Below are 10,175 nucleotides of genomic sequence, written 5' to 3' on the forward strand. Positions count from 1 at the left end.
TAATATTCACCAATGGGAAGTGAGTTTATTAATCATGAAGCATAGTACACTGTTGACGAAAGTGTAACTCTGAAGGCCTGATCTGATTGGGGAAGGTGCAGGTGGGGCTGGATGCTAACTATGAAGACACCCAGTGACGCTATCCTTCTCTGATAATATGCACTTGAAAAACACATAGAAATCTGGAAGCAAATACCTAATTTAGCAAAGAGGTGGATTATATACTCAATCATTAGGACTTTTCAGTCATCTTGGATTTGCTTTGTTAAAAAAGGATACTTCGTTGTGCCTATAGTTGCAGTCTGGAATTTCGAAAGTTTCATGAGGTGAGAGAAGGGAATTCAAGATGGCAGCCACTGACCTAGAATTGTGTGGGTGATAAAATGTAAGATTCCATACCGCATTCTCATTACTGGTCTTGAACTTCAAAAACATTCTTTTCTAAGGCCACAACCCACCACCTCCACCCAGGTCTGCCCTCAACTTTTTGGTAACTATAGCCAGCCAGAAATACCACCCACATTTTTCAGGGTGATGGGCCTGATTGGGGCAGCAAGAGTAGTTTCTGAGCAGGGACGCTATACTACGTTTCTGTCACTGGATGGTTGCTTCAGGTGTCAAGACACTGTCCCCTGAGTTGCAGTATGGTGCTACATTTACACAGTGCAGTATCAGACATGGAGCTCCTGCCCCTAAGCTTCACTGAGGCAGATGGTACGCAAAATACATGACAGAGAAGCCCAACTGAGTGTTTTAAAGGGCAATCAGGAAGAAAGGGAGAGAAAGGATAGATCTGCCCAAAGACCATTCTAGAACAAGCCTCATGAGGATAAAGGATTGTAAAGACTCACGGGAAATAAGGTGAGGGGAGCAGGGTGGAGATGGGGGACACTCGAAGAAAGTGGTGGATACACAATCTCTTTAAGAGAACCGGGAGAAAGCTCTAGGGTTGGCATAGGAACTCAGTTAAGAAAGGGTAAGATTCTGGGGAAGAAAACTCATAGAGTAGGGGAAGCATCACATCTATGGGAGATCGAAGTCATAAAATGTGAGCAGTTAATGCTATATAAAATATTCCTTGTAAGTTCTCCAAATCCCAAATGTTCTTTCTCCTCTCAGAAGCATGGGGTCCCTGGGGAGTTCATAAGAGCTGTGGTTTCAGCCAAGACCCTCTTTCCCAGGCAGCTACAAATAGTGAGGCCTGGACAGTCCCATCCAAGTAGGACTGAAGTTGCAGAATTTTAAAATCTGATTTTTTCCCAATTATCTGACCACAATAGAGCCTCCAATCTTTCTGGTTATCTTGCCAACCTTGAAGAACCCTCTCTCAAGTCTCCACCTGTTTTTCAGGCTTCAAAAGCTTTAGCAAGAGCACTACTCAGTGTTACTGTTCAGACTTTACTGGGTCCTGCTCTGGAGCACCCTGTTACCTCCAGAGGCATAGTTTATCAACTAGAAGACCCCCACTTCTCTACCCTCAAAACCCATTAGAAACCAGGGAGAAGGGTTCTAGAAGGTTTTGGTCAGTATTCCTGATTCCCATGAGTTTATTTCATCTGTTAGCCTCATCTCTCTGGCGGTTTGAGAGTCTCAGCAGTATGGAGGAAGAATCCTATTCTGTTAGAACCACAGTAAACACTCGACACTGGATTTGAAACACCAGAACCCGCGCAAAATTCTGACCAACTTCTAATAAGGCCAAATTCCATGTTTCACCTTGAGTTTTCAGAGCAAGAACAGCAAAACCTGGCATAAGAACCTATCAAACCAACAAGCAGCCAAAAACAAAACAAGACAAAAAACAGGCCAAACCAAAACTTTATACTATGAAAACAAGAAATAAAATAAGGAGATTTATAGGCCGGCTGATTGTCAGCAAACACAATATATTTACTGTATTAGCATTTGCTCACAGTGCAAATGGTACAACATTACACCATTTCAATATTTCGGTTTTTAAAAATGCTGTTTTCATTAACTATATTATATTGGCATAACAATGTGACAAAGGAGCAAATGAAATGTTGGTGAAGAATTTCACCTTTTCACAATATCAAGCATATTTTTTTAACCTTAGTATAAGGTACTATAAATCCAAGAAATAAAAACATCCACAAAATATATTACATCTGGTTTGTCTTTTTCTAAGTACTCAACTTTATACAAAAGTCTTTCAAAAAATATCATTCCCCATAGGTTTTCCTGTTTAAAACCTGATTTTTTTCTCTCAGTTCACATAAGTTAGAGTGCATTTTCTTTTGTTGTTGTTTTTTTTTTAAAACATGCAGACATATAAAAAATCTGGATAGCACAACCTTTTGGCAACAAAGTTATTTTTCTCTTAGTTTAAGCTTAAATGTCTGAGAACAGTTTTATTAAAACAAAGGAAAACTCAGATTATCATGCAGTGACATGCATAAACCAGAAGGAGCAAGGAAAAAATATTAAAGGATATTTGATTCCTCCTTCCAGCTTTGAAGTGACCAAAATTTTTGTTTTTAATAATCATCACATTATAAAAAGTATTCAGCAAAATACTGTCTCTGCAAAGAAAGATTTTACCCTTCAGCTGAAAAAATATGGGCCCTCCTGGCAAACTTCACCCTCTTCTCTCTCCTACAAAAAGTCCAAGTACCTGGAAATTCACAATCCCCCTGCTCTTTGATTTTTTTCCCTTTCACTAGACTCCTTTTAGTATTATTTATCCACCACCAAAGGAAACAAAAAACAAAAAACAAACCCCAAAAAAACAAAAAACAAAACAAAACAAAAACCCCCGATGCTTTTTTTCTTAAAAAAAAAAAAAAAAGTGGGAAACGCATAAAGTGACTTTAAAAACAGACATTCTGTAAACTCCAGACCTTTGTTCCTTCTCTCTGGGCAGCTTAGTGACCACAGGAGAAATAACGCTAATAGGGAACAGTACATTCAGTCAAGACTGTGCTGGAAGCTGTGTCAGAGCAACCTTCCCTACTACTCCACTTTGAAAGAGTCACCCCTGTGTAGGGGAAGCGCTAGGGAGGAGGGGGTGCCTGAGAAGAGGTGAGGTAGGGCGGGGAGAAGGTGAGACTGGGCTAAGGGGGGGAAAAGATATGCCTCATTCAGAAACATGGATTAATGCAAAAATACCCATATCTTTAAGGAAAATTTGGACAGAGATGTGTGTATATGCAGGTATACCTACATACATACATATGTGTATATATACATACACATACCTATGTAGATATAATCTCATCAGTTAAATTTTTCATAAAAAATAAATCATTTAAAGCTTATATACCAACAAATTCTCTTTATCCCGGTGCACTGCACTGGATAGCCAAGTACCTTAGAAATTTTATTTTACTAGGAGTACATATTGTGTGTGTGTGTTATATATACATATGCATGTATGCGTGTATATACACATACATGCATACACACACACGCACACACACACACCACATAGATTTTAATTCTACCTGTTGTGTTGGCCATGACAAAGGATGAAAAATGAGCCTGTTTTCCCATCCATGGCAGGGAAGGAGAAATGGGTATGTGCGAGCAAAAACAGAAAGATGGTGAAATGAGGTGGCTGGTTGAGGCCTGCCTTTCTGGAAGAAGATTTTGAAAGAGATGGGAAAAGGCTTAGAGCGAAGGGAGAGGAGGGGGGAGAAAGGGCCGAGGGTGAACTCAGGAACAGAGATTTTGAAAAGTGGGGCTGAGGAAATAGATCTGTTACAAGGCAGGTTTAGTGATGGCTGCTCCTTCTCCCCGCAGATCAAACTGCCCTGAGGCCTAAGAGGGAAGCGCTCGGAAAAGGAGGGGTGCTGAGGGGCCGAACCCTACACGGCGGTAGCAGCCCCGCGGCGGCGGCATCCGAGGCATTTCTGTAAGAAACATGATTTCCGAGCAGATGGAAGACCGTCTCATCCGGCCACGTGCAGGCCCCCAACCTGGGACATTCCCCCAGCGGCCTGGGGACCCGATGTGGGGAAGAGTTTGGGGTGGACACAGCCCAGTTCAGCTCAAGAGTCTCACACACCCACACACACGCGTGCGCGCGCGCGCACACACCCACACACACCCACACACATAACACTCACGCGAGCACGCACACTCGCGCGCATCCCCGCACGCAGGCGCGCGTGCGTGCGGCGGGCAGCAAGCTCTGCGCTTTGGTGCGCTCCTTACCCCCTCCCCCTCTCGGGTCTTCGAGGGGGAACCGAGGGAGCCGTGGGGGGAGCCGTGAGGTGCTTGGGTCGGGCGAGGCTTGGGCGGGCCCCGCCTTCAGTCCCCCGCAGGTCCTTGGCGCGGCCCAGCGGCCCCTGGATCAAGACGATCCGAACTGAACAAAGCGGGCTAGACGCCACCTTTCCGCCCCCACGCCTTGGTTAAGGGGGGGCAGCGAAGGGAGGGCGCCTCCTGCCCTGGCCCCCGACCGTTGGCCGGTGTGAAAGGGTGGAAACGGGGGACATCGAAGGGGAACAAGGGACCTTACGTCCATGGAGAGGCCAGGGCGCGGCCCCTGCGCCTCCGTAGCTAGCTTTCCCGCTGCTTTCAGGCGAGCAGCTGGGAGACACTGGAGGGGAAAAGTGGGGATCTGGGGGCCCGAGCCTCAGGCGCAGGTGGTGACCACAGGGGCCAGGGATACGGGGGGCGCCGAGGACGCAGAGGGCGCACCCCCCTTCTCCGCCTTCTTCTCCTTTTGCTTGAGGTGGATCTTGGCGTGGCGCTTGCGCTCGTCGCTGCGCGCAAACTTGCGCCCGCAGAACTCGCAGGCAAAGGGCTTCTCGCCCGTATGCGTGCGGATGTGAGTGGTAAGGTGGTCGCTGCGACTGAAGCTCCGCATGCAGATCCGGCACTGGAAGGGCTTGTGGCCCGTGTGGATGCGCAGGTGCCGGGTCAGCTCGTCCGAGCGACTGAAACGGCGGTCGCAGCCCTCCGCCGGGCACGCGTGGGGCCGCTCGTGGAGCGGGGTCTTGCTGGGCCGGTTGGGATACTTGCGGGGCCGGATGGGCTTGAGCGTGAGCGGCGGCTGGGGCAGGCTGCCAAAGCCCGGGTGGATCTGCTTGTCTTTGAACGCCTTGATGGTCTCCAGAGGGGTAATAGGGGGCGGGTTGACCCGGATGGGGTCCATGCCCTGAAAGGGCTTGTGCTCCGGAATGGAGCCCATGTCGTTGGGGTGGTGATATAGGTTGTAGTCAGGAATCATGGGGAAGAGATTGCTGTCCAAGGCCGGCTTGGCCGATTGGTAATCCTGGGGGGAATAGGCGAGCCCGGGGTTGCCCTGGGGGTCGTGGAAAGACACAGGCTCCGAGTAGAGATCACTGCAGTTAGAATAGGGGGGCAGCGCCGGGTACATGGCCTCCACGTCGCCCTGCGGCGGCTGCACCATGCTGGCGGTGGAGGTCTGCGTGCTGAGTGCCCCTGAGGCCGGGGGCACCCCCAAGATGCCGGCGCTCATGAGGCTAATGATGTTGTCCTGACACCAGTTGGAAGGGGAGTCGAAGGCGAACTTTCCCAAGTAGGTCACGGTCTTGTTGCCGGGGGCTGGCTGGAAGGAGCCCGAATAAGAGAGTTCCGGGTTGGGCTTCTCGTTGGTCAGACCGATGTCCATCACATTCTCTGCGGAGAGCGGGGAAGAGAGGGGAGGGGTGAGTGAAGCCGAGCCGGCTCCCGGGCCGGGGCGCCCAGGTCCTTGCCCAGGTGCAGAGGGTGCGGCCGGGTGGAGTGAGCAGCGCACGGGGTAGGAGGAAAGCTGCGCCCCGGCGCAAAGCGGGCGGTGCCGCGCTCCCGGGCGCAACCTGGATACAGCAAAATACTACGGATCGGGGTGTGGAGTGGCTGCTGCACACACACCGCACACGCCGCGCACACACTCACGTATCACACGCACACACGCGCGCGCGCGAGAAGCATTGTTGTTGTTTCCGAGGTGGGGCGGGCAGGTAGCAGCAGCTACAGGTAGTTTCAGACCCGGAGCGCGCCGGGCTCTCGCTCTCCAGCGCACACAACTCGGCCTCTTCCCCTAGCCCTGTCCGCGCCGGGACGCCGCGCCTTTCCTGCCCCGACGAAGCCCCCCGTGCGCACCGCGCCCGGGTCGCTGACCCGGAGCGCTCCGACGCTTTGTCCTCTGCGCGTAGAGGGGTTCTGACCGCCAAGGGAGCTCTCCCGCCGCCTTCCCGGGCCCCAGCCTTCTCCAGGCCTGAAGGAGCTTTCGGCTCTTGCTGGAGGGGGAAAGCCCAGCCTCAGCTAGCGAGGGTGGAGGGCGGCGGAAAACCGGCCCGTGTCTCCATGGCGGGAGTGGCTCCTCTCCTCCAGCTCCACGGCTGGGGGATCGCCCCCCGAGGCGGCCCCCGCGCCGGTGGACCCCCTCCCTCTCCCCGCCGTCCCCACACCCCCACGGCTTTGCTGAACGCCCCGGAAAGGCAGCGTCGCAGTACCTCTCCCACCGCGGGGACTCCACGCCGCACATGGCTCCATCCCGGGTGGGAGGCTGAGGGAGTAAGGGGGGGAGAGCGCGGGTGAAAGGGACGCTGGGCTCCTCCCGGGAAAGGGGGCGACAGCACCACGCCTTGCGCGCAGCCTGGCGATCGCGCCCCCTAAGTGGAGAACCCCAGAGCCGCTCGCTCGTACCTACCTCCCTCTGGTCGGCGGCTGCCCCCACCCGGGAGAACCGAAGCCTCTACCGTGGCGTCGCCAACCGAGCCTTCCCGATCGGGGAGGGCGGGAGGAGTGGGTGGGAAAAGCAACTCGCCCCCCGGAAAATTTCCAGCGCGCCCCCCATTTCTCCATCCATCCATCCATCTCTCCATCCATCCATCTCTCCATCCATCCATCCAGCCAGCCATCTATCCATCCATCGCTAGCTCGTTCCCTCCTCCTCTTCCTCTCTCTCCCTTTCCTTCCTCGCAGCCTCGCCGCCTCCCCGCCGCCCTTACCTGTAGCCATCTGATTGTAATGGGCTACCGAGTCGCTGCTGCCGGAGAAGAGGTTGAGCGCGCTGGGGATCTCCTCGGGGTACAGATTGTCAGGCAGTTGGTTTAGCAAACTGCTCATGGTCACCGGCAGCTTCTCGGCGAGTTTGCCGGTCATAGCACTCCCGAGCTGCCGCCGCCGCCACCGCCGCCACCGCCGCCGCTCGCTCCTAACGCAGCTTCCAGGCAAGCGGCATCCGAGAGGCGATCCGTGGTGCAGGGGAAAAGCATGCGAGAGGGAAAGTTCGGGGGGAGGGGGAGGGAAGAGGGGAAGGGGTGGGCCAGGGGAGGGGATCTTCTCTTTTTTGGGGTGGGTGGGAGAGAGGGCAAAGGGGAGGTAATCCTCTTGGGTGCCTCAGCTGGTGCCGTAAGAGGCTGGGGGGGGCGTGTGCGGGGGGGTGGTGGGGGGCCTGGGCTGGGGGAACCTCGGTCCGAGGGGGTTGGACGCGGCCTCAGTATTGATCTCACAAACAGATGCGCGCCGGCGGCCCCCCCGCCCCCCGATCCGCCACCGCCACCGCCGCCACTGCCGCCGCCGCCGCCTCTGCCGCTGCCGCTGCCGCTGCTACCACCACCACCAGCCCCGCCGCTTCCTAGCAAGCTCACTGCTGCCCAAAAGCTCCCAGCCAGGGAACTCCACCAGCCTATTTATCTGAGCCCCGGGAAAGCTCCGTGACGTAGCTGCCCATATATGGACAGACAAAGCCCAGCCGAAGGGGCGCGACGTCACAATGGAAGCTCCTCACAATGGAACATTAGAAAGCAGGAAGCGGGCCGCAGCCAACATGCGGCGCCCGCAATGCTCGCAGATCTTAAAAAAAAGAGAGAAAGAGAGAAATGAAAGAGACGAAAGAAGGAAAATTCGAGAGGAGAGAGGAAAGAGGGAAGCAACTGAACGCAACGCGTAAAGCGCGCAGCGCGGAGTTGAAAAAGCAATAACCTCCTGTGTGTTTATTTTTGGTCCGCACAACCAGAGCGCGCTTGTGTGGCGGGGGGCAGGGGGCCGGAGTTCTTTGCGAGTGGCCGCCAACACCCCAAGCAGGGAGAAAGGGAATTGGAAACCCTCGGCGAGGTCCCTTTGCAACCTGGGAACTTCTGGGGAACCCGGAAGGCGTGCGCTCCGACCCCGCTCCCGCCGCTGCCCTCGCGTCTAAGACCCTGTCTGAGCCTGGGGAGAAAGGGAGCGCGTCCCTTCGAGGAGGAGCCCTGCGTGTCAGGGACCGCGGGTCCAGGATCCCCACCCCTCCCTCTGACTCTCCGCCCACACCCCCGCTGCTCCCCCGGCCGCTGACCCGGCGCTGACTCCCTGCTGAGCGCAGTGGCCCGGAGCCTCGTAGCTGCAGCGCGGCTGCGCGGGAGGCGAGCACCCCGCACTTTTGGGGGTCGAGGATGTGCGGTCTGGGTGGTAAGGAAGTAGGAATAAAGTTGAGGGGATAGGGGACGCGTGCACCAAAGCCCTGAGAATTCCCTAACGGTTCCAAAGCACCCCCTTTGGCCACGGGATGGCAGGAGGGCCCAGCAGGCCCAGGCGCAGTCGCTGTCTGTGGCTGCCTGCGAAGGGCCCGCCACGGAGTTGCAGCAGGAGCGTGCCGAACCCACAGTCTCCGAGCCACCTCCTCTAGTCCCTCCCCTCCCCCTGGCTTCCACAGGGCTGTCCCCATCGCTGCCTGCCGGCGCCCTGCAGTCAGGGGCCTCCCGGTTGCCGACCGGGACGCTGTCACCTCCCGGAGCCTCAGCAGATCCCGGGGGCGGCTGCTGCGTTCCCCGAGGCCCGCTCCGGGAGCGCGCGCGGCCGGGCCGCGGGAGAGCCGGAGCAGAGAAAGGGAGCGTGGGGGAGCGACCCCGAATCACACCGGCACCGGCACCGGCTTGGCGTGGGAGGATTCCCTCCTCGGTGGCCGCGTGGGCGCGGTGAATCCCGCGTCCCCCCCCTTCCCCACGCTGGGGAGTCGGGGTTGGGGGAACGTGCATTTCTCAGGGGGAGTGGGAGTGTTGACAAGGAGGAAGAGAGGATCCCCGGGCCTCACTCCGTGGGAGGGCCACGCGGGCCGGGGACGTGTGGGAGGAACTCCCGAGCTGCACATCGTGGTGGGGGTGGATGACAACCTCGCTCCCCTCCCCTCCGCGCGGCGGAGAACTGGGGGTGGGAGGGTCCGGCCTCCCCCGGATCTTCTCTGGTTCTTGGTAAAGGAGGGATTCCCGCCGCCCGCGAGCCCCCTCTCCCCACCCCTGCTGCCGCTCCCGCCAGGCTCCCCACACCTATCCAGGGGAGGCGCTGCGCCCCCGGGCTCTCCTCCGCCCGCGCGGCGCGGGGAGGGAGCGCTCTGCAGCGGTCCCCGGCTCCGGCCGGAATCAGGGCATGCAGCGCCTCCCGCCCCCGGCTCCCTCCCTAGGGGGGCGAGCGGCCGGCCCGGGGGCGTGGGCGGCAGTGTGAGCCCGGCTGGGCGCGGGAGGGGCCCCGGCGGCTGCAGGGAGGGTCGCGGGGCGGCGGGCCAAGCCGGGAAGAGCCATACAAGGAGCGGATCCGGTGACGCGCCGGCCGCGCCCCTTCTCCTCGATTTGGCTGCTGATTCCGGTCCCCGGATTTGCATATTTTGGCATCCAGTGGAAAAGGAAAGAAGAACGGAACCCGCAGCCTTTAAAGGAACCGCACAGACTCTAGCGTCACCTAGGGAGGCGGTCTGGGGGGCGTGAAAAATTAGCCAGCGGCTCTGGCCTCTGGCCGCGGAGCGCGGCAGCCTGGGAGCAGCGGCGAGCGGCGGTGACTAGCGAGGCCCGCCCGCACCTGGCCCCTCCACTGCGCTTCCTGCGGCGCGGGCACCCGGAGGCGGCGGGGGTCTCGGCGGGTTCCCGCCCGGGGCCAAGGGACGCCGCCGGGGCGGCGCGGCCTTGCGCGAGCGGCAGGCCACGGTAGTGACTGCAGTGGCCTTGTTTCCCCGCGCGAGGCAGAGCTCAGCCTTTCGGGGGTAGCGGGAAGGAAGCGGGAGACCTTCGGGCGGCCCAGCTCCAGTCCGGAGGACCCTGCCGTGATGCACCCCCTCCCCATAGGCCCAGACCTCTCCCCAGGAGAGGAGAGTGAGGAGCTGGAAACCCCAGTCCTGTTATATAGGGGCCCGCGTTAGGAAAGGCAGAGGCAGTGGGCGAATTTGGGATCCTTGAAGGCTTCCAGGACCCCAGAGACTGTGGAGGAGTGTAGCCCCTCCCGAGAGGGGC

General features: G+C 57.2%; 1 protein-coding gene across 1 annotated transcript; it reads right to left on the bottom strand.

Annotated features, from left to right (window-relative positions):
* Nucleotides 1-1,800: 1,800 nt before the first annotated feature.
* EGR3 (early growth response 3) lies at nt 1,801-7,881 on the bottom strand. Its single transcript, XM_055300327.1, has 2 exons — nt 6,927-7,881; nt 1,801-5,610 (listed from the first exon to the last, which is right to left on the bottom strand). The coding sequence occupies exons 1-2, from the start codon at nt 7,078-7,080 to the stop codon at nt 4,601-4,603; spliced, it is 1,164 nt and encodes a 387-aa protein (XP_055156302.1). The 5' UTR covers nt 7,081-7,881; the 3' UTR covers nt 1,801-4,600.
* Between the last annotated feature and the right edge of the window lie 2,294 nt (nt 7,882-10,175).

The sequence above is a fragment of the Nyctereutes procyonoides genome, unplaced genomic scaffold (genome assembly GCF_905146905.1).
Source record: "Nyctereutes procyonoides isolate TBG_1078 unplaced genomic scaffold, NYPRO_anot_genome, whole genome shotgun sequence".
Classification (NCBI taxonomy): domain Eukaryota; kingdom Metazoa; phylum Chordata; class Mammalia; order Carnivora; family Canidae; genus Nyctereutes; species Nyctereutes procyonoides.

What these genes read in the sequence shown, in the direction of transcription:
- EGR3 (XM_055300327.1), bottom strand. Translation starts at nt 7,080, where the DNA reads ATGACCGGCAAACTCGCCGAGAAGCTGCCGGTGACCATGAGCAGTTTG. An exon ending in TTACAATCAGATGGCTACAG is followed by an intron (nt 5,611 to 6,926) that starts GTAAGGGCGGCG and finishes CGCTCTCCGCAG; the next exon opens with AGAATGTGATGGACATCGGT.